This window comes from Physeter macrocephalus, chromosome 2 (assembly GCF_002837175.3).
Source record: "Physeter macrocephalus isolate SW-GA chromosome 2, ASM283717v5, whole genome shotgun sequence".
NCBI classification, from domain to species: Eukaryota; Metazoa; Chordata; class Mammalia; order Artiodactyla; family Physeteridae; genus Physeter; species Physeter macrocephalus.
Window position 1 is genome coordinate 19,137,566 of NC_041215.1, and position 24,156 is coordinate 19,161,721.

General features: G+C 50.0%; 1 protein-coding gene across 1 annotated transcript in view; it reads left to right on the top strand.

The window, feature by feature from the left end:
• The window catches only part of ELAVL1 (ELAV like RNA binding protein 1), a 38,349-nt gene that overhangs the window by 1,803 nt on the left and 12,390 nt on the right, over positions 1–24,156 (top strand). Inside the window, exons 2-3 of the mRNA XM_024134095.1 lie at positions 13,674–13,862; positions 23,374–23,477. Of these exons, the coding sequence (XP_023989863.1) occupies positions 13,691–13,862; positions 23,374–23,477 (276 nt within the window). The 5' untranslated portion in view covers positions 13,674–13,690. The remainder of the gene's footprint in view (positions 1–13,673; positions 13,863–23,373; positions 23,478–24,156) is intronic.

Genomic DNA, 24,156 nt, shown 5'->3' on the forward strand with positions numbered 1-24,156 from the left:
GTGTGTGTGTGTGTGTGTGTGTGTGTGTGTGTGTGAAAAACACAGACTGCACGCAATTGAACAATGGGGGATGGATGCTCTTCCTTTTCCGGCGTCCTTTGCTGCTAGGCTTATTAAAATGGGTTCTAATATCTACCGTGTGTAGGGTAGGTGGGGAAGGACTTCTGCAGGTGCTGCCCCTGGAGGAATAGAGCACACACACCCCGTTACTGAAAGTATTCATGGGGGATCCGGATAGCCAGTGCTCCAGAAGTGGGACGATGGGGAGGAGGATTCACTAGAGAAGGGTTTCTCAGCCTTGGCACTACTGACATTTTGGGTCTGATCATTCTTGGTTTGGGGTGGGGGGAGCTGTCCTGTGTATTGTAGGATGTTGGGTATCATCCTTGGCCTCTACTCAGTAGACGCCAGCAGTGTCCTTTTCCCCCAGTTGTGAAGATCAAAAATATCTGCAGACATTGCCCAAAGTATCACACACGTACACACTCACACGTGTGAGAACCACCACTGGACTAAATGATCTTCCACTAAAAGGTCCCCTGGCCCCATCTCTGATGCCTTGGAATCCAGTGCTCCCGAGACGTTGAACAAACTCAACTGTGGGAGCCCTAATTTTCTTATCTGTAAAATGGGATGGATGAGAATATTGCCGTGCAGATTTAAGGGTGTGGGAAGCCCCTTGCATGTGCGTGACCTGTGCGTGGTAGACACTGAATTTATAATGTTATAAGTAGTCGACAGTAATATTTAGTGGGGATTTACAGTGTGCTTTCTACTCACAGATGTTTATCTCCAGCCCTTGAGGTAGGTGCTGTGTGTTGTAATTTCCATTTTAGGGACAAAGAAACTGAGGTTTTGATGGGTCACTTAATGAGACCAGTCTCACACAGGAAAGTGGCTGATGGCAGGATTTGAACTCAGGCCCTCTGATTCAGAGTCCTTACTTTTTTTTTTTTTTTTTTTGCGGTACACGGGCCTCTCACTATTGTGGCCTCTCCCGTTGCGGAGCACAGGCTCCGGACGCGCAACCTCAGCGGCCATGGCTCACGGGCCTACCTGCTCCGCGGCATGTGGGGTCCTCCCGGACTGGGGCACGAACCCATGTTCCCCGTATCGGCAGGCGGACTCTCAACCACTGCGCCACCAGGGAAGCCCCAGAGTCCTTACTCTTAACTACTAGGGTTTACTGTTCTTATAATCCCAGGGTCTGGGGGACCCCGAGAGACATTCCATTCAATTGTCATTGAGCATTTTCAGTGTGCAGAGCTCTGTGGTGGGATCTGTTATAAAATTCTGCGACTTCAAGGCCCATGAAGAAGCCAAGATATAAGAACATCTCAAAATGTGGAAATAAATCACGTTTATGTTGAAGCACTTGGTTTTGAGGAGGCGGAGTTTCAGGTTGGATGTGTTCGGTCTGAGGTCGTGGGGCAGCAAGTGGAAGATGAGAAGAGAATTATGAAAATACCATCTTCCTAATGCCTTGCTTTTGCCTCTCTCACTCCCGCCTCCCATCTCTATCATCTTTCCACACTCCAGCAAGAGCTGTCTTTTTTAAATGCAGATCTGATTATGTTACTCCCAATTAAGTCTTTGGGTGGGAAAAAAAATTAATTTTTTAACCTCTTTAGGTGGCTTAAAAGCTAAAGTTTGGGGTCCCAGGTCTTGCACTTTCTAACGCTCCCCTCCTTTCTGAGTTAACCTGCACATAGGCCCTAAACTCTGACACCCTCTGCCTGTTGCCCCCACTTCCTGGAATGCCATTTTCCTCCACCTAGAGATCTCTTTCTCATGCTCTGTGGCCCAGGTCAGAGCTCACTCACCATTTGAAGCCTCCCCTGACTGCCACTCTTTCTCTACCAACACTGGAGTCAACTGTTAACCTCGCTTGTGTCCCCATCTCATTCAATGGAATCAAATTAAATGCTGAATGGTGAAAGAACTGCAGTTACCTCCTCTCACCCCTGGGTGGCAGTAGTGAAGCAGCGAGGCCGACCTGAGATTTTGGGTCAGGGGGAAGACCAGAGGAAACCAGCCTAGGGAAGGGAAGTTAGTCTTGCTTCCCGCCTTTAACCAACTCTCTCTGCTCCGCTACTGTGTCCCAGGTCCTGTACTAGGCTCTGGGAAGGCACTGGTGATTGCGATGTGTACACAGATCGTTTTAGCCCACTCTGTTGAGTGTGGTGATTGTTATGCGCTGGCTGATGGAAGCACAGAAACTGTTAACCTAGCCTTGGTGGGCAAAGGAGATCACAGAATGCTTCCCAGAGGAGGTGAAGCGTGAGGGGAGGAGTTAGCCAGGCCAAGACTGTGGGGAAGGGCTTGGCAGGAGACTGGGACAGCACCCGCAAAGTCACGGAGGTGGGAACATCTAGGTTTGTTCAGGGAACCACATGGGGTCTGGTATCTCAGAGGTAAGAAAGGTGAAGTGAGGGGTGGCAAGAGGACTCGCACAGCTGGTGTGCAGGGGGCTTGGCTGTTGGCCTGTAGGCCAGGCCAGGGGTGTCTGTTGGGCAGTTTCAGTCCACAAAGTGAAGGGGTCCGTTCTGCACGCTGGAGGGGGATATTGCTGAAGGCCAGCAAACCATTGAGGAGGTGATTACTTTCCCATAAAGCAGAAAAGTCGCTAATATGACCCAGGTCTGTAGTGGTCGGGAGAGAGAGGGGGTGGGTTTGAGACACGGTTAGGGGGTGAAGGATACAGGGCTCAGTGGGTGTTTAGCTGTGGGACGTGAGCTAGAGAAAACATGGGTGGATGATTCTGGGTCCCTGCCTGAGTGCCTGGCAGATAGATACGGTCACTAAGAAAAACAGAGAAGGCAGGAGAAGGAGCAGTTTAGATGTGGACAAAACAGCACATCACTCGAGTAGGGTGCGCGTACGTGGATATACCTTCCCACAGGAAGTGGGAAGGTGGCAGAAGGTACTATGTCCATATGTGTTGACGGGACTCGCTCATGTGATCACTGTCCATCCTCACTTGACCCAGGGCTTTGCGTGTACTGGCCAAGTCAGTGAGCACAGTTTTATAGACTGAGCGCACGTAACCTTAGCGCTTGCTCGTTGTTGTGGGGAACGGGGAGGAGTGGAAGAAATTGCCTCCTCGAGGAATTTACACCCTGAATTGGGGAGAAAAGACATAGATGTGTGAGATTAAAGTAATGAAAGGAGGAAGCCGCGGGTGGTGACAGCATCGAGACTATTGAAAGAAATGATTGTCCGTTGCTTGGGTTTTGTTCTTGATGAAAGAGCCGGTGTCCAAACTGGTTGCTGTGACCAGAGGAGGCGTAGGCAACAGTTTCCAGGTGCGGCCAGCAGCCCGAGTGAGTAAGAAACGAGGCGAGTGCAAACAGGTCCGGAAGCCTGAGGGGACCAGTTTGGGCAGGCAAAGGGTCAAGCAGGTGGACTTGGAGATAAATCTAGAAAAGTATGCCATGGTCAGGTGGTAGAGGGTTTCTGGGCACAGTCAAGAGGGGAGCTCAGAAGATCGCTTTTCTGAGTGAGAGGTAAGGATGGACAGACTGGTCAAAGGCTTTTGCGGTACTGAGATGGTCTGGTACTGGCCTGAATTTGAGGGTCGGGACTGGGACTGCTTCTTTATCTTATACACACACTGCCTTGCTCGTGCTGGCACGTGGTCGCACTCCCTGTGTGCTGGGCGAAGGAAGAGTTAGAAAGGAGCTCAGAAGTGACTGGATCCAGCTACCCATCAGACAGACATTCATGCCAGAGAAAAGATTTACAGGAGAGGGAACAGTCAAGAGCAGCCCAGTGGCAAGACTGATGTCACCACGAACAGAAATGGGGAGACAGAAGGAATGGGAGTGATCTGGAGGGAGAAGACCAGATGACTCTCGGTTCGAAATAATCGTGTGGTGGGGAGACCAGTTAGGTAGGAGTCAGCCTAGGCAGGAGGTGACAAGGACCTGAACAAGGATGATGGCAGTGAGATGGAGGGAGAATGAGACATCTCAGATGTAAAACTGGCAGAACTTGGTGCTTACTTAGGTTTGGGGGATGGACAGAGGTGGCTTGGGGGACAAGTGTGTGCGTGTGCCACCAAATGAAGTAATTCGGGGGAGGAGGAGGTTTGAAGAGGGGGGGCGAGGACAGGCGGAGAGGAGGAGATGAGGGTGTTTGCAGCTGGAGGTGGGGAGGGCAGGGAGACACGCGCTCACCTTTATTTTGTTGTTAAGGTAAGAGTAGCGGGACAAGACTTGAATAAGGTTCATATCTTTGTGAACAGATAAGGAGGCCCGCTGATTCGTCCAAGGTTATGTGTGTGACTGACGAGTGCTTGAGCAGGACTACCAGCGACATCTTCCACGTTCCATGGGGCGCTGCGCTCGTGGGCCCAGGCTGGTAGAACCGCATGTGGCTTCTGTGGAACCCAGGCCCGTTAGAAATGGCCTCAAAGGTGTGGATCGGTTCCAGGGTCCCAAGGGGAAAGGGTCAAAGTGTTCCTTAGTAAACCTGAGGCGAGTGGTGAGGTGGGCGCTCACCAAATGTCGGGAAGTGTGCTGAGAGCTGCAGAGCATTGGGTAACACCCCAGTTTGCAGGCAAGGAAACGGAAGCTCAGGGAAAGGAAGTGACGTCCCCACAATGGTTCGGCTGATTAGCAGTAGGGTTAGTGTTGGAACTCAGGTCTGTCAAAGCCTGTGGGTTTTTCCCGCTGTGCCATGTTGCTTTGCAGTTCCCTGTGAGAGCCCTGGAGGGCCCTTGACCAGCCAGAAAGAAGCCAGGACTCCTAGCAGGGCTCTGGGTCTGATCAGGTCCCCTTGGGACCCATGGGGCACTTGGACTGGGCCAGACACCGGGCTGCACTGATGGGCACCTGCTCTGCCCCTCCCCTGGGCTTCTCAGGCTGGCAGGTGTGGAGTTGCTGTGATTTAGATGAGCTGCCCTCACTGGGCAGCTTTCCCCTCTGTGGGCGGTGGGAAGAGATGAGTAAGGGAACGTGGACCGAGTCGACCTGAATGAGCCCTCGCAGTTATAATTGGGTCAGGTGGTGCCTTCAGTTTCTTTCTGGCACCACAGCGTTTCTTGGGTGACCTTGCATTCCTAAGACTTTTACCTTGAAGAACTCAGGACTATACATCTGGAAAGGACTGCAGAAATAATTGAGTCCAAGCCCTGTCGTATGATGTGTGAAGTGTCAGGGTTGAGCCTGAGGTTATATTTGACTGTTCTAGTTTTGTTCTGGGCCAAGTAGTTTAGAAAGCCTGCTCTGTGACTATAAAATGAGACAGATTCTCATGGGTGCCTGATGGAATCCGGTCTTGCTCCTTTACATATGTGACATCTACGCATGTTTTTATGTCATTTACATTTATATATATACATACACATGTACATGCACATAGATATTGTATCTGTTCCTTATATACGTGGTAGGTATACTACTGATGTGAACAACATCTCTGAAGTCACACAGGCAACCAGGATTGTTTAAAATAGTGCAGTAGGGCTGAAAACCCTCAGAGATCATCCTAACAGGACTTCTCCATGGTATATCTGTTACCAGAAACATTTCCAAATCAGCAGGAATTGCTTTGCTAAACTAAGTTTCCCTTTTGCTCCCTGCAATTGACTTTGATTCTGTGGGTTGGGATGGGATGGGATGATTCTAAATAAGTAAGATACTAAGTGTATTAATAGACTGTCAGTACAATTTCCAGCCACCCTTCTTTAATGAAAAAGAATGCACCAAATACACATGATTCCCAGGTGAGTCTGAGACTCTGTGTCTGTCCCCCTCTCCTGTGTGTGCCTGCATGATGCACCTACATTTTGCCAGGTACCTTGGGTTTACCTGGGGACCCTTGGTCTTGAAGCCTTGGGCCTCGAGGCTTTTGCCAGTGCTGTGGGTGAAAAGCAACTAATTACGAGTTGGAGTGATTCATGCAGTAATAAAGGTTCACGCCAGTGGTATACAAGCACTGAGAACTAGAGCAACTGAGCGTCCTGGGAGATTCTTTAAAGACAAGTGAGGAGGTGGTGGAGACGGCGGGCAGTCCCTGCCAAGGGAGCAGCCGTAACAAAGGCACAGGAAGATGAAGGTCTGCGGCGTGCTGGGGGAGCTCAAGTGAGGGGAGAAGGGGGACAAGCAGGGGCCATCGCAAAGGGCCTGGTGTTTCATCCTTGAAAGACTGCTCTGTAGCCACAGCTCAAGGCCTGGCCCTGCCACTGATTAACAGTGTGATGACTGCCCCTGAGCAAAGTCATGTAACCTCTGAGCCTCAGCAGGTGGTGACCCCACTGACAGGGAGAGCCGGGGGAGGGGCTAGCTTGATGGGGCTGAGTGCGACGACCTGGAGGAGTCCACAGGACTGCCATGCGGAGAGACACGCTGAGTGAGAGGTGGCCAGAGGTGGCCGTGACTGGGAGTCATTGATTGTCAGGCAGATGCCAAGTCCAGGTTGCAGTTTGTACTTGTGGGAACAGAGCTGGTTTAGCCCTGGATCAGATATGCAGGTTTGGAAAGGTCAGGGGAAGGGGCCTGGATGGCAGGGTGGCACTGAAGCACCGAGAAACTGTGCTCTTGGTGTTTGGGTTCTTCATTGTTGCCAGTTGACCAAGAATGGGGCCCGCAGGGGGCTGCTCAGCCTTGTCTGGGCCCGTCAGTCATGAGGAGTCAGCATGCCGAGGAGCAGGGCGGTCGTGCAGAAGCTTCACTTTCTAAATCTTTTAAAATTTATTTTTTAATCCAGTTTTTTGTGTAGAGTTGAGTTTTGATAAATGAGTAGAGTCATGTGACTACCACCATGCTTGTGATATTGGAAAATTTTATCACCCAGGAAACAAAAGTATTTCCTCATGCTCCCCCTGTGTAGTCAACCTTTCCCCTGCTCCCTGCACCTGGCAACCACTGATCTATCCCTGTGGTTTTGCCTTTTCCAGAATGGAATCATGCAGTACCCTTGAGTCTGGTTTCTTTCATTGAGCAAAATGTATTTGAGATTCATACAAATTGTGTGAATAGTAGTACCTTTGTATTGCTGAGTAGTATTCCATTGTATGGTGTGCTATAGGTTATCCACTGAAGGTTTGAGGGACGTTTGGGTTGTTCCAGTTTTTGGTGATTATGAAGAAAGCTGCTCTGCATGTAAATCAAAGAAGTTAAGACACTGCCTCACACCATACACAAAAAGAAATAAAGACTTAAATATTAGACATGGCACCATAAAACTCCTAGAAGAGAACATAGGCAAAACATTCTCTGACATAAATTGTACCAATGTTTTCTTAGGTCAGTCTCCCAAGGCAATAGAAATAAAAGCAAACATAAACAAGTGGGACCTAGTCAAACTTATAAGCTTTTGCACAGCAAAGGAAACCATAAACAAAATGAAAAAGACAACCTACAGACTGGGAGAGAATGTTTGCAAATAATGCTACCGACAAGGGCTTACTTTCCAAAATATACAAACAGCTCATACAACTCAATAACAAAGAAAGAACAATCGAAACATGGGCAGAAAACCTAAGTAGACATTCCTCCAAAGAAGACATATAGATGGGCAATAGGCATATGAAAAGGTGCTCAACAAAGCTAATTATTAGAGAAATGCAAATCAAAACTACAATGAGGTACCACGTCACACTGCTCAGAATGGCCATCATCAAAAACTCTACACATGGGACTTCCCTGGTGGTGCAGTGGTTAAGGATCCACCTGCCAATGCAGGGGACACGGGTTCAAGCCCTGGTCCGGGAAGATCCCACATGCCACGGAGCAACTAAGCCCGTGCACCACAACTACTGAGCCTGTGCTCTAGAGCCCATGAGCCACGACTACTGAAGCCCGCGTGCCTAGAGCCTGTGCTCCGCAACAAGAGAAGCCACCGCAATGAGAAGCCCACGCACTGCAGCAAAGAGTAGCCCCCAGTCACCGCAACTAGAGAAAGCCTGTGTGCAGCAACGAAGACCCATCGCAGCCATAAATTAATTAATTAAGTTAAAATATATATATTATTAAAAAAACTCTACACATAATAAATGCTGGAGGGGGTGTGGTGAAAAAGGAACCCTCCTACACTGTTGGTGGGAATGTAAATGGGTACAGCCACTTTGGAGAACAGTATGGAGGTTCCTCAGAAAACCTAAAAACAGAGTTACCATATGATCCAGCAATTCCACTCCTGGGCATATATCCAGACAAAACTCTAATTCAAAAAGATACATGCACCCCTATGTTCATAGCAGCACTATTTACAATAGACAAGACATGGAAACAACCTAAACGTCCATTGACAGATGAATGGATAAAGAAGATGTGGTACATATATACAATGGAATACTACTCAGCCATAAAAAAGAATGAAATAATGTCTTTGCAGCTACATGGATGGACCCAGAGATTATCATACTAAATGAAGTAAGTCAGAAAGAGCAAGACAAATATCATATGATATCACGTATATGTGGAATCTAAAATATGGCACGGGGACTTCCCTGGTGGCACAGTAGTTAAGAATCTGCCTGCCAATGCAGAGGGCATGGGTTCAAGCCCTGGTCTGGGAAGATCCCACATGTGGCTAAGCCTGTGCGCCACAACTACTGAGCCTGCACTGTAGAGCCCACGAGCCACAGCTACGAAGCCCACGTGCTGCAACTACTGAAACCTAGAGCCCGTGCTCCGCAACAAGAGAAGCCACCGCAATGAGAAGACCACGCGCCGCGATGAAGAGTAGCCCCCGCTCGCCACAACTAGAGAAAGACCGCGCGCAGCAGTGAAGACCCAGTGCAGCCAAAAACAAATAAATAAATAAATTTTTTTTAGTGATAAAATATGGCACAAATGAACCTATCTACAAAACAGAAACAGACGTACAGACATAGAGAACAGACTGTGGTTGCCAAGAGGGAGGGGAGGGATGGAGTGAGAGTTTGGAACTAGCAGATGCAAACTATTATATAGAGAATGGATAAACAAGGTCCTACTGTATAGCACAGGGAACTATATTCAATATCCCGTAATAAACCATAATGGAAAAGACTATGAAAAAGAATAAGTAAATAATAAAAACCAAGTGTTAAAAAATGCATAAAGCTGCTATAAATGGTATCGCATAGGTTTTTATATGAACAAAACTATTTCTCGTACGTGAGGACTAGGAAAAGGTTACTGGGTCATATGGTAAGAGTATGTTTAGGCATAAGAAAGTGCCAGCCTGTTTCCCACAATGGCTGTAACGTTTTTACATTTCCACCAGCAGTACATGAAAGTTCTAGTTTCTCCAGATCCTCACCAGAACTTGATATTGTCTGTTTTGTCGTCATTGTTTGCTTGCTTCCTTGTTTTGTTTGGTTTTAGGCCTCCTAGATGGGTAGTGGTATTTCGATGTGGTTCGTTTGTTTGTTTGTTGGCAGCACCGCACTGGCTTGCAGAATCTTAGTTCGCTGACCAGGGATTGAACTGGTCCCTCGTCAGTGAAAGTGTGGAGTCCTAACCACTGGAGCACCAGGGAATTCCCTTGATGTGATTTTACTTCGCGTTTTTCTAATAACTGATAATGTTGAGCAACTTTTCATGTGTTTATTTGCCATCCATATATCTTCTTTGGCTCAGTATCTGTTTACATCTTTTTCTTTTTAAAATCGGGTTGTTTGTTTTCTTATTGTTAAGTTTCAAAGGTTTTTTAAAAAAATATGTTCTGGATACAAGTCCTTTTTCAGATATGTGATTTGAATATTTTCTTCCAGTCTGTGGATTATAGTTTTCCTAGCAGTGTCATTTGCAAGAGCAGAAGTTTTAAATTTTGATGATATCCAGTTTATCAATTTCTTTTAAATAAATTTGGCTTCTGGCATGGTATCTAAGAACTCTTTGCCTCACCTGGTGTTGCAAAGATTTTCTCCAAGAAATTTTTCTATTTTTTTACATTTTAGAACAAAGGTCAGCACATTTTTTCTGTAAAGAGCCAGATGGTAAATATTTTCAGCTTTGTGAACCATATGGTCTCTGTCACAACTACTCAGCTCTGTCACTGGAGTGCAAAAGCTGCCATAGACAATTCATAAACAAATGAGAGTAGCTGTGTGCCAATAAAACTTTATTTATGAAAACAAGGAGGTGGACTGAACAAATTTGGCCCGCAGGCCATGGTTTGCCAACCACTGTTTTAGGAAGCTAACTTTTTACCAGGCATAGAGGACACCCCACTCTGGATAATGAGAATGGGGTAATTACTGCCCAGGTTATCTTCCATGAAAGCAGGACGAGGGAAAAGGCAGAAGAGTGGATGCCTAACTCAGAGCAAGAGTGAAGAGAGAGGAGGATAAAGGAAAAAAAGAGGAAGGAGGAAGAAAAATGTTTGAGTCACACTTTGAGCAAAGTTCAGCATGCATTAGAATTCTTCAGAGTTAACCCTTGTACTTTGGTTCAGGCTTCAACAAATGTTTGTTTGTTTGTTTGTTTTTGAGCTAATGATCTATCTTAAAGTCTCATGGCCACAGAAGGTTTAATAGATTGTGGAGTTTTTCCTTATTAAACCTGTTAATGCCATGCTTTCTACTGAAAATTGTTATTTATTTAACCATCCCCCATTAATAACGTACTTAGATTGTGTCCAGCACTTTACCAGCCATGGGGTCAGTGTGTTCCTCGCACATATTTTCCTGCATATGTATGATTATTTCTGTAGAGCAGTTTCCTACAGCTCTGAGTCAGAGGGTAGCATTCACATTAAACATTTTGATAGGACCTGCCATGTTATCCTTCCAAAAGGTTGTACCGTGTCACACTCATATTGATGGTGTATAAGGGTGTTTTTTCCCCCTTATCCTTACTTACACTGGGTTTTATCCATCCTGGATTGTATTCCATCTGACTGACACAAAGTAGCATCTCTTTTTATTTTGCATTTTCCTCATTGTTTGTGAACTTGAGCATCTTTTCATGGCTTATTAGCTCTGTGAATTGCCAGCATCTATTAGTTGCAGCTCATGTATTTTGTCCACTTCTCTGCTAGTGATATGTGGGTTTTTTCTTTTTAATTTGCAGATGCCCCAAATGTATCAACTTTTCTCAACCTCAGCAGTACTGACACTTTGGATTAGATAATTCTTGGTTGGGGCTGTCCTGTCCTGTGCTTTATGGAGTATTTAACAGCATCTCTGGCTTCTACCCACTAGATGCTAGTGGCACAGCACCACCCCCCAGTCCTGATAGCCAGCAGTGTCTCCAGACACTGCCCCTGTCCCAGGGGCTGGGGGGCGGGGAGGTGGGCCTAATCACCCAGTGTGAGAACCGCAACTCTAAATAAGATGATGGGGGCTTCCCTGGTGGCGCAGTGGTTGAGAGTCCGCCTGCCGATGCAGGGGACGCGGGTTCGTGCCCCGGTCCGGGAGGATCCCACATGCCGCGGAGCGGCTGAGCCCGTGAGCCGTGGCTGCTGAGCCTGCGCGTCCGGAGCCTGTGCTCCGCAACGGGAGAGGCCACAACAGTGAGAGGCCCACGTACCACAAAAAAAAAAAAGATGATAGGGAGCAGGCGTTTTCTCCCAGTCTGCTACTTGTCTGTGTGTGATGCGTTTGCCATCCAGAAGTTTTTAACCTTATGAAGTCTAAGTTTCCAATCTTTTCTTTTATGGCTCTTGATGCTGAAATATTTTATAAAGAGCAGGAAGCATAGAACATTTCCAAATAAATCAAAGAAATACTGGGAGACTGGACTAATTTTGCATGTTGTGTACGGTCTGAAGCAAGTGAGAGTGTGGGAAGGTAGAGAAGACCTGAATGTCTCCACCAGGAAACAGGGAACCAGACCTGATTCCTCTCTGCTTCTTGATTTGGGGCAGGTGGGAAGGCCTGTGCTGGAGATGTGTTCAGGTTTCTATATAACCGCTGGCAAGGCTATTTTTAGAGGAGGCTAAATGCTCCTGACACTGGGCACTGGGTTGTTTTTTTTTTTGGTTTTTTTTTTGGCTGCTCTGGGTCTTCGTTGCTGCGCGTGGGCTTTCTCTAGTTGCAGTGCGCGGGCTTCTCATTGCGGTGGCTTCTCCTGTTGCGGAGCACGGGCTCTAGGCATGCGGGCTTCAGTAGTTGTGGCTCGCGGGCTCTAGAGCTCAGGCTCAGTAGTTGTGGCGCACTGGGCTTCATTGCTCTGCGGCATGTGGGATCTTCCCGGACCAGGGCTTGAACCCGTGTCGCCTGCCTTGACAGGTGGATTCTTAACCACTGTGCCACCCGGGAAGCCCTGGGCACTGGGTTTTGAAGCATAAAATCAGAACTGGGCAGTAGGAATCTGGAGAAAGGAGTGGGCTGCTCCCCTGTAACCTACCCCGACTGATGGGCAGCAGGGCCTTTTTCTCAGTGATGACATTTCAGCCCCATGGGGTGCCTGTTTCTTTAGAGGCAGAGACACAGGACATCTTGGACGAGGCAGCCGCAAAGCAGTGCCTGTGAGCAAAACCTAGAGTGAGTGGCGCTTCCAGAAGAGTGGTCTTGAGCTGACTCTAGTTCGAAGCCATCACTGTGCTCTGGTATTAGTCACTGAAAGTAAAGATATTTGTGCAGGCGGCTAAAGGTATTCCAGAGCCTCCCAGCTTTGGAGACCCAGCTCCTCTAACAGGAAGAGAAATCTTAACCTCTTGGCTCAGTTGCTCTGTCTTGGGAATAAAGGGGCGCAGAGGACCATTACCTGCCTGCTAGAGTACAGACAGGGTGTCTGGGTGGGGTGCTCAGGTGCGCCTCGCAGGCTCCTCCGTGTATAGCTGCATCAGTAGTGCACGTGGAGATGAGAGAAAGCAATCAGAGATCTTTGGAATGTTCTCAAGACAACCCGCTTTTCCCAGAGGCTTGACTTGTGGTGCTGGAATTGTTTGTAGGTTTATTTCTTTAAAGCCCTTTTGGTAAGTGGAAATGGTTGGACTTGGGCTTGTTTTGTTTTTGTTTCGGTAGACATTATTTTTAGAGCAGTTTTAGGTTTACAGAAAGATTGCAAAGAAAGTCCAGAGTGAGTTTCCATAAACCCCTCCTCCAACACAAAGTTTTCCCTATTATTAAATCTTGCCTTCGTGTGGTATTTTGTTGTAATTGATGAGCCATTGTCATTACATGCTAGCTAAAGCCCAGGGTTTACCTTAGAGTTTACTCTTCATGTTATATGTTCTGTGGGGTTGGACAAATGTGTAATGACATGTATCCACCATTACACCCTCATACAGAATAGTGTCACTGCCCTGTAAAACCCCCCGTGCTCTGCCTATTCACCCTCCCTCCCCGCAACTCCTGGCAACTACTAATCTTTTTGCTGTCTCTCTAGTTTTGCCTTTTCCACAATGTCGTATAACTGAGACCCTCTAGTATGTAGCCTTTCAAGCTCTTCTTTCACTCAGCAGTGTGCATGTAAGGTTCCCCCATGCCTTTGTGGCTTCCTAGCTCCTTTCTTTTTGGCACTGAATAACACTCCATTGTGTGCATGTACCAGACAACTGGCGTGTGTTTCTCCATTCACCTACTGAAGGGCATCTTGCCTGCTTCCAGTTTGGGGGCAGTTATGAATAAAGCTGCTATAAACATCCACATGCAGGTTTTTGTGTGGACATAAGTTGAACTTCTCGTGTTGAGAAGAAAAATGTCTAAATGCAACACAGTCACGAGCGTTGCCTTAATATCCTGCATTATGAACATTTGGAATTTACTTCCCTTTTTTTTTTTTTCCCTGCAGATTTAAAAAAAAATACAATGTCTAATGGTTATGAAGACCACATGGCTGAAGACTGCAGGGATGATATTGGGAGAACAAATTTGATTGTCAACTACCTCCCTCAGAACATGACCCAGGATGAGTTACGAAGTTTGTTCAGCAGTATTGGTGAAGTTGAATCTGCAAAACTTATTCGGGATAAAGTAGCAGGTAAAGAAACAAGAGCTGTTTTTGTAAAGGGGGTACATGTGGCCATCCTGCTAAGCACTGTCTTCTTTGCCTGTGACCCTGCAGTGCTCCTCAGCCAGGAAGAGCCACAGCCTTGCAATGATAGCTGTGAAGTTTCATTTTTATCTCAACTCTGTTTTGCTCCCACCCAGGTGTAAGATTGGACGTAGGTTCCCCAAAGAGAAAAATCCATCATAAGATGGAGGGTATATACAAAACACGACGGTGGGAGGGGAGGGAAAATGAGGAGACAGGAGAACAGGGACACTCTGAGAGCTGGAAGGGGCATGGTGCCACGTGTAGAAGGGACTCTGGCCAGCGCCCTGCCCGGGGCAGGCCCAGGCAGGTCCACCCTGTCTTCCCAGGCTCACATACAAGGTCAGGCCCACAGCAGAACACTAGTTCCCTGTGGGCTGTTCTTCGTTAGGTTTGGGCCACCCTGACTGTCTGCTGTCGTACTATCAACTTAACATCTGAAACTGAGGTTGCACTCTCAGGGGGGCTGGAGCAGGGCAGCGGGTCATGGGCGGGCTGTGAGGTTGGCAAGCTGGCTCAGAGCCCCACCCTCCCACCCCGTCTCAGTGTCCCCATCCATGAAGTGGGGATGGTGGCTCCTACATCCTGATGCTGCCAGCTGCCTAAGGGTTTGCACAAGGCCCGGTGCCTGGTAAGGCCCTCCCTACAGAGAGGCCTCTGTTCTGAGAGCGTGGTTTCAGGGGCTCTGGAGGAAAACATGGGGAGACCAGGTGCTCTGAAGCACTTCTTCCTTTCATTTCTCCCCAGGGAGGAACGTTTTAGGGAGCTCTTCTCCTCCTCTTTCTCTTCCCCTCTTCCCTCCTCCTCTTCTTCCTCCTCTCTGCATAACTCTGCTGAGGAATGACCAGTCCTCTCAGGAGGGCTTTGGCTGCCACTCTGGCTTATGGGACCAGGATTCCCTACACTGAAAAATAATTTCAAAGTCAAAAGCTGTATTTATTATAGAAATGTAATATCTTATTGTATTTCAGTTTACATTAAAGTAGAGTAATATTATTGAATCCCATGTACCCATCATCCTGCTTCATCGACTTTCAGCCTTTGCCAGTAACATGAAGATGCCTGTACCCGAGATGACTCCTGTAGAGGCTGGCTGACTACTGTACAGGGAGTTGGTTCATCAGAACGGGACTTTGAACTCAAAAGTCCTTTAAGGACCCTTCCAATTCTGAGAGTCTGCAATGTAATAAATGTCTTCAAAATAGGATCTTTAGATAATACACAAAATTGAAGTGTTGGAATGTTCTAGAAGCCACACTCTCTCTCCAGTTCCAGGAGACCATCCTGAATAAGAGAGTCCTTGTTCAGAAGGGTTTGAAATTCTCCTGCGCTGCTACTAAGTCTTTCCTTTCTCCTTTTATGTTCTGGTGGAAGGGAATTTTCAGCCCTGTTGATATTCCTGACTTCTTTGTCTCTTGGCTTGTTGTGGTTTTCAAAGGAATGTGAGCTATGTTAATAGGAGCACCTAGATTTGGCAAGATGAGTCCGGAGAGAACTGGTTTTGAGAAACAGCGAAAGCAGCAAAAGCATAATTTGGAAATTATTTCAGTACAGAAATAGTCCTTTTCTGCTCTCTGGGCAAAGTTGAGTGTAATGCACTGGGAGTTGTGGAGTGGGTGGGCCTGGGTTGGCATTTCAGCTCTGCATCTTGCTAGCAGTTCTTTAAACTGAATGAACTTGACTTTATGGGAAACTTACTGCATTCACTTTCCTCCTCCTGCCACCAGTGTGTGAAAACTAATTCGAAACTGGTCCCGGGGCCTCACATCTCACTCCCTTTTGTCCTTTATTACACCGCTCTGGTGAAACCCCGGACTCGGTTATATTCGTCTGACTGCTTTCTCCTGGCCTGGCTCAGGTGCCCACCCCAGTGAGAGTCTCGCACCCCAGCAGACAGGCACCTCATCTGATCAAACCCCCAACCGAGTTCACAACACGGGCATCCCCGTGCCACAGCAGCCACTTGAGCGCATTTTCTACCCTGAGGCCCCCTTTCCTCTCACATGATGACCGCTTCCTACTTCACAGTGAAAATAACAGCTGTCTCACCTCTGTGCTGGATCCCTTCCCTTCCCGGCATCCCAGGAACCTCCAGTTATGCAAGTACCCACTTTCCTTGTGGGTCTTTCCAGGATCACCTGCCAGCATTCAAACACGCTCCAGCCTCTGCGCTCTTTAAGAGATGCCCGGACTCCCTCTAGCTCACGGTTTCTCCGCTTGAGCACCGTTGACGTTTGGAGCTAGATAACTCTTGTGGGAGGGCAGTCCTGTGCATTGCAGGCTGTTGAGCAGCATCCCTGGCCTCCACCCAGAAGATATGCCAGGGGCACCTTCTGAGTTGTGAAAACCAAAAAATGTTCCCAGATGTTGCCATGTCCCTGGGGAGCAGAATCGCCCCCAACTGAGGAGCTGCTCTAGCTGATGTTCTCCCTCTCCTCCCAATCACAGAGCCATCTCCTCTGTCTCTTCCTTTTGGAAGCTTCCTCTTCCCTTGGGTCCATGAACCTGGCTTTCTCCTACCTCTGAGGCCTCCCTCTGTCTCTCCTGCAGCTCCTTCCCAGCCGCTGACCTAGGCGGTCCTCGGCTTATTCCCATGCCTCCTCTTCTTTCTAAGCCAACCCTCGGGTCAGCGGATGCACACCCACAGCTTAGCTGGACATTCAGTTTGGCCACCTCTCTTTCAACCAGAAAGTTCTCCCGAGCTCTAGGCCCTTCAGCCTCTCAGTGTTTCCCAAACTGACCTTGACTCTCCCACAAGCCGACTGCTTATTTCCCAGGGTCCCCATCTTAGCAGATGGCACCACTGTCCACTCAGTGGCTCCAGTCAGAAGTCTAAGCATGACCTTTGACGTGTGTCCTGACACTCGTCCATCTGGATGCTTCCATCCTTTTTCCTCCATCTCCCCTGCCACCATCTTAGACCAGGCCACATCATCTTCTGTCTGCCCTGTTGCTTTAGGCTCTTAACTGGCCAGCCATGCTCCCTCCAGCCCATTCTCCCAACTGCGGCAAAGGAATCTCTTTTTAACATACCAGATGTACCCTGTCACTCACCTGCTTTAAAAGCCTTCACTTCCTAGATCCTGGCCTGATCTACTCGGCGTTAGATGCTTTTCTCTGGGTCCCCAGAGCAATCAGGCAGACCTGCAACGTGGGTTTGCACACTGCACTGGGGTTGGAACTTTCTGGTCCAGTAGGTCCTTATGGTTCTCGGAGGCAAGGACCCTATTGTATTCCCAGATGTAGCCAGAGTCAGTGTTTGTTGAGTGAATGAATGAGTAGATCTAGGGATTGGGGGAGAACGCAGATCAGCATGGACATTCATTCATTCAGCAAATATTTATTGAGTGCCAACCATGGGCCAAGCACCAGTGATAGGAGGAAGTGGGGACACGGTGGTGGCTGGGACGCTGAGAAGGTTTGACATGCTGGCCTCAAGATTCAGAGTGTTTCTGGACAGCCAGGCCTCCCTGTGGGAGACATGCATTTGGTGATGCCTGTTCATCCACAGTCACTACCTGGCCTTACTGTGCAGCCCTGCCCTGCTCTCTGTCCTGGTGTCTAGCCCCTCCTCAGATGACATATGGCCCACGTGGGACCATGAGCCAGCCTCTACCTTGCTGCATTACGTCATGCTGGCCACTTGGTCCCCAGACTCCAGCCTACATGCTCAGCTTCTGTCTCATTGCCTTGCACCTCTGGTCAGGATAAAGCCCATACCCTGGCCTGCAGCTCCCAGGTCTCCTTGAGACCCTGTCCCCCTCTTCCCCAGCCACTGCACCCCCCATTCACCCTCCTCTTGGGCTAGACTGAGCTGCTTGTCATTTCCCAGACACACCGTGCTCTCACACTCTTGTGATTTCTCCAGTATTCTTCCCGCTGCAGGGATGCCTTCCACATCTACCCAGCTGACCACTTTTTTTCTTAATGCGAATCACCTCTGTTCCTTTCAGAAAAAAATTTAACATGAGACAAGCAGGAAGAAAAGTTTAAGTTACCCATAATCCCACAGCTGTTAGCTTTTTGGTTCATGTCCATCCAGACTTTTTTCTTTACATATTTATGGTCATGAGCAGTCATGTGCTTTTACAAAAATGGGCTCGCACCTCCCAAGCTGTGTGGGAAACTTTTCTTCCTGTATCTGTGAACATTTTTCCCTGTCACTGAACATAGCTGTCTCATGGTCACAGGGTTGCGTGGTATTCTGTTGCATGCAGGTTCTGAGTTTACAACAGGTTGTAACTTTTTCCATAGTTACAAGCCCGGTTGAGATAAATATCCTGGCACAAATCTTTGCTCACTGGTTATTTCTGTAGGAAGTCTTCCTAGAAATGAACCGGCAGAGGGGAGAGAGTGTAGTTTCTAAAAGCTCTTGACCCTTATTGCCAGCTGGCCCTCCAGGGGTCTGCGGTTCACCCTCTGCTCAGCCCTGCCATCCCCTAGGCCAGGCAGGGTTTCTCACCTCTTAAGTGAAAAATGACATCTGATCGTGGTGGCAGTTTGCATTTCTAGTAAAGTTCATCTGTTCTGGCTGTTTGTACTCTTCTTTTATAAAAAGACTCTTGTCCTTTGCCCATCTTCTTTCCTTTGGGGACATTTGCTACTTCTTATTTATTGCCTAATTAATTCACTCATCCCCCCGCAAGACCCAGTCTCTCTCCATCAGTGATGTCTTCCCTTGAGCCCCGTGGACCTTTAGAGAAAGGACTCACGTTGCAGAGGAGGGCCTCGTCCACGGGGCACTCACCTTCCTCAGCTGTGCACCCCAGGTCAGTGTGAGGAACACTAAGGGATTAAAACATTACGTCTGGCTACTCTGGTCCACGAAAGCATGGCGAAATGCCATGGAATCGTTTCTTAGTCTTAACCCTTGTCTAAAGAGAGAGAAAGATGTTTGGCAATGCAAGAGCACTGGCCCTGGGGTCACCCAGCCAGGCATGCAGAGTGCCCCTTGTGGAGACAGCCTTACTTTCTCCAGGGCAGTGGCTCCCAGGTGCCGGCCCTTGACCAGCCACAGCACCTGGGGACTGGGAGAAACGCCTCTCAGGCCCCAGTCAGACCCACTGAGTCGGCCAGTCTGGGGTGTTTGAACCTTTCTGGAGGGAGGGCAGCGCCGGTGCCAGGCATAGTCAGAACCAGAGCTGAGAAGTAGTGCCCTTCCTACGGTGCAGGGAAGTGAGAGCTGGGGGGCGCTGGCCTCATACATCCCTAGACCAGGCCCAGGGTTTATTCATCCTCTGTCCCCGTCCTTCTTTCCCTCATCTCCCGCCCCTCCCCCCTCCACCATATCTCCCATCCCGGGCTCTGGTTGCCCCCACCCCTGACCCTGGCAGGCCTCACCCTCCTCAAGCCCCAGCAGCCTGTACAGGATCCACGCACTGACCGGGCTTGTGCCTGAGCACCACCCCCCTGCTCCCCCACCAGATGTCAGACCCCCCTCATTCAGGGCTGGTCTTCCATTGCCTCTAAAGTGGGAGGGGGCAGCAGCTGACCTGCCTTCAAGGCACCGACTGCAGCGGGCCCACTGCCTCTAGGGGGCAGGATCATCTATAAGGGGCTTGGAAGTGTGGATCCCGACGCCTGCCTGCCGTCCTGGGTCATGGGCTGAGGAGGGCCCTGGGGAGCTGCATCGTTACCCCGCGTGGCTTGTGGCCCCTGTTAGAGAAACAGTAACTTGGGAAGTGAGGGCCTTCCTCCAGGCACCTGCTCTGAGCACAGGCCGTTAAGTGGGGGCTCTTCTGCGTAACCGCGGGGAGCCCAGCTCCTGTCTTGCACTTCCAACGACAGTTCTCAACCTGGGCTCTGAATTGGAATCACTGGGGAGCTTTACAAACTACCGAAGCTGTCCCAACTCCTGCCTCGTCCACCCCCGTTTCTGATGTCATTGGTCGGGACGTGGCCTGGGCAGTGATAGTTTTCAGCAGCCGCCCTGGTGATTCTAACAAGCGGCTAGAGTTGAGAGCAGTTGGTTTATAGTGAAGGAAAGGGTGGAGGTGGGCACTCAGTACTGTGTGTTAACGCTTTAGTCACCGGTCTCATCCAGTGGACGAAGCCAGGGGCTCCCCTTCATTCCTCATCCGCCTTCCCTCTTGGCGCACACAGCTGCCCACCACAGAGAGTAGAACACACTGGAGGACAAGAGCCGGTCCCAGCCTGGGAGTGCTGGCGCTTTAGGGACCTCAGCCCCCCTGGAGCTCCCTGCCGCGTCAGCACATCTGCAGGTCCTCTTGGTGGCTCTTCCATCCGCCACCCCTGCCCGGCCACGTGGCCCCCGTCTCACACCTGGTCTGGCTCATGGGCTCCTGTGGTCTCTGCACTGGCTTCAGCCCCGCTGAGGCCGCGGTCCACCCAGCAGCTGTCTCGGGGCCAGTCCCCTGGCTCGTTTCATTCAGCTGCGCTGGCCACCTTTCATTTCTTGGAACACACCAGGGTCGTCTGAGCCTCAGAGGCTTGGTGCTTGCTTTTCTGCTGGAATGCTCGCCTCCGGCCACCCCGGGGTCTTGCTTCTAATATCCCCTGCTCAGAGGATGCCCCCGACTGCCTGTCTTCCCTGGACCGTCCCGTGAGTCCCTCTCACACCGCCACGGAGATTCTGTTCTCCTTGTAGCACCTGTGTATGGCTTTGTTTGTTGGTTTCTTGCTTTGTTATCTGACTCACCCAGTGGGATGTGTTTATTAAGGCAGGAACTGTCCTCCTTTGTGATTATCATTAACCACCACCCCACCCCCACCCCCCGCCAACCTGACACGGGGACTGACACATAGTAGGTGCTCAGCTAATACATGTGGGCTCGTTGAGGAAGAGTGGAGGGGGAGCAGGACTGGGGAAGGAGCCAGTGGCTGTCTGAGGGTGTGTGACTTCCTAGGTAACATGGGCAGGTGTGGTCACACGGTGGTCAAGGAGGTCACCCAGGAAGCATTGATGACAAAGACAAGGGCCAAAGGTAGAACCTTGAGGACCATCTCGATGGAATGGGCAGAAGATTAGGAGCCCGAGGAGGGCCAGTTGCGGGGAAGGAAAACCTGGCATTGCCATGACATCGTGCGGGAAGTGGTGCCTCAAGAGGGTCTGCAGTGCCCAGTGCTGCTGGGGGCTCCGGGAGCTGCGTCCTGAAACTCTCTGTGGGGTGGCACCTGAGGGTTGGGTGGCCTTGGTGAGGTCGGCAGGGGAGGGCAGTTGGAGAGCAGGTGTTGGGAGTAAACATCTCAGCAAGGCCGGAGTTTGGTTGGGAATCCATACCGCAGACAACCTGCATTCTCCACTTCACGAGGACCCTAAAGTTCCCGACCTGGAACCCATGGTACTTTTCTGAGCTGCAGTCTGACTCTTCTGCTTGATGGGCCCAGCCCCACAGCCCTGCTGCTCTGGCTTCCTCACCGTCTGGGGTCCCGCAGCCCAGTCTCTGAGACCCGTGGAGTTTTGCTAGAAATGTAGATCTGTAAATGTAGAAAGGAGACCCATGGGTATGGGTGGTCAGGTTTTGGTTTTGTTTCTTTAAAAAAGAAATTGGCCCTTGTGTAGCTACTCTGCCCTGAAGCATACCTCCGTATGGCACTCGTTACATGCAGGATGTGTGGAGTGACTTCCTTCCAAGGGCTACAGTGTGGAGGAGGTGGGTGGGGTAACTTTACAGTGGAGAAACCTGGCAGACCGACTGCCTTGGCCAGCGGGTGAAGGCCAGCATCCACGGTGATGAGTCATGTGGACAGCCTGCACCCCAGTGTGATGGCACTAGAAGAAGGGCGCTTCACTCTGTGGTCTTCCTCCTAAAAACCCATTATAACCCCAGTCCAACCATGAGAAAAACATCTGATGAACCCAGATTGATGGAGATTCTACAAAATTCCTGGACCAGTCCTCAAAACTGTCAAGGTCATCAAAAACAAGGAAGGTGTGAGAAACTGTCCCAGCCAAGAAGAGCCTAAGGAGACTTGACAACTAAATGTCAAGTGGGATCCTGGATGGCATCCTGGGACAGAAAAGGACACTAGGGGAAAACTAAGGCAATCTGAATCAGAGGTGGATGGTAGTTAATATTAATATATCAGTACCGGTTCACTAATGTAACAAATATACCATCCTAGGATGAGATGTTACTGATAGGGGAAACTGGATGTGGAGTATATGGGAACTCTGCATTACCTTTGTAATTTTTCTTTAAATCTAAAATATAAAGCATTTTGGTGTGTTTGTTTCAAGGTGGCAATACTGGGTTAGGCTCTCACTGGGTCTCGTTATTGGCAAGATGGGCCTGGGTTCAGAGCCAGCACATCTGCTGTGAGGCTCTCTGCCTGCCTGTGGCTCAGGCCTCATCATGTTTTTACCATCCAGTGGGGGGAGGGGGATGGTGCAGAGCTCAGAGAGGGCGGGCCTCTGTCCCACTCACCCCTCTGTCTGTGCAGAGAGCACTGGCCGGTGCGCAGGGGGTGCCCACTCACATGGTGTGTGGATGGGTAAGATGCGGCTTGGTGTTGGTTCTCTTCCCTGGGCCACCTCCTGCTCCTCCTCCATAGTGAAAGTGCAAGGCTCCTTCCACTCCGACCCTCATCCATTGCTTCTCCCTGGGCCTCCCAGGGACCCACAGCCCCTCTCCTGCTGTGCCGTTTCCCTCCTGTGTATCCAGTTGGTGGTCACTCCCACCACTTCTGAACAGTTCCCCAAGAGGGAGTTGGGGACACCCTGCCTGTAACCCTGGATTTCTTTGGGAAGAACTCAGGTTTGCACCTGCCTTACGACTCCCCCAGCCTTCGGCTAATGAGGCTGTTGCCGCAGGAGCTGCTGCCAGGGGGGCCCTGGATACCTGGCCAGGGCTGTGGAGGTGGGGCCCCGGCTTCTCCCTGTGCTTCCTTCCTCCTCCCCGAGCTGGGTGGCAGGTTTGGGAAAGTGAGGGCAACTGACACTGGGTGGCGCCAGAGCCCAGCAGGCCTTCCCACTCGGGGCGTGGAAGTGGCGGAAAACAGCCTGGACACTGACAGCTGATCGTAGTCAGGTTCTCCCCACCAGCCTGTCCTGTGTGCTGCTGTGACTGTCCTCATCCTCACCGCCCCACCCCCACGCAGTCCCCCTCGGAGCCACACAGAGCAGCCGGCACCAGTGGGACGGCTCCTTGTCACTGCTTTGGTGATGGGTTCCCTAGGATGCTTAGTAACACAGTGTTTCTCTTTAAATAAACTTGTTTTAAAAAAGTAACATTTTGTAAATTTGTTTCTTGCAGAAAATGTACATGTTTGCCAAGGGAGTGTAACAAATAAACCATCAATATAGATTGTAACCATCGATCTCTAACTCCCACCTTCCCAGAGACCATGGCTCTTAGCCTTCTCTCTTGGTCTTCTCTCTGGTCTTGTCCTTTTGAGCCCAGCCGGACATAGTCCTGTTCATCCTCCCCGTCTCTCTGTCTCGCTCACTCGCTGGCTCTCAGTGGCTCACCCATGTCTTTATGTTCCTCCCACACAGGACACAGCTTGGGCTACGGCTTTGTGAACTACGTGACTGCAAAGGATGCAGAGAGAGCGATAAACACGCTGAACGGCCTGCGGCTCCAGTCAAAAACCATTAAGGTAAAGAGCTGCAATCACCATCTCATTCATTCCTGGCTGCACAGAGGTCTGTGCTGAGCCCTGGCCTGGGTAAGAGACCCCCCACCCTTACTTCACCATCACCGTCACTGCACCATTAGCACAGTTGCGCCTTAGAGGCCTGCTGCTTTTTCAGGGCATCTGGGGGGCCTCCTGTCTGCTCAGAACAGAGGTGTTGCGTGTCAGATGTGTGTCGGGTGGTGACCGTCCGACGCCTTGTGCCTCTGGCTCGTGTCCTCCTCAGCCCCACCAGCAACGGGAGGGTCCCCGTGAAGGATTTAAGCTGGGACAGCCCCCTCCCTGGCCCCGGGTGTCCCTCGTGTGTTGGCTCACAGCCTCCTCCGAAGACCTCCCCTCCGGTCTCTTCTAGTGGCCAAGGTGCTCCCGTCCTCTTGCAGCTCCCGACCTCGTGCCGAGCCGGTGTTGGGCCAGCCCTGCCCTCCTGCTCGCGCCCGGTTGTTGCTGTGGCAGCGGCGGCAGCAGCATCGTCCCTCCCGCCTCCTGCCCAGGGTTCCATTCCTGCTCCGTCACTGGTGTAATCCTTCTCCCACCAGTTCATTCAAAATTCATTTGGCAAATGTTTATGAGTGCCTACTATGTGCCACGCGATGAACAAAACAAATTCCATGCCCTTGTGGGGCTGGACCTGTGTGTGTGTGCG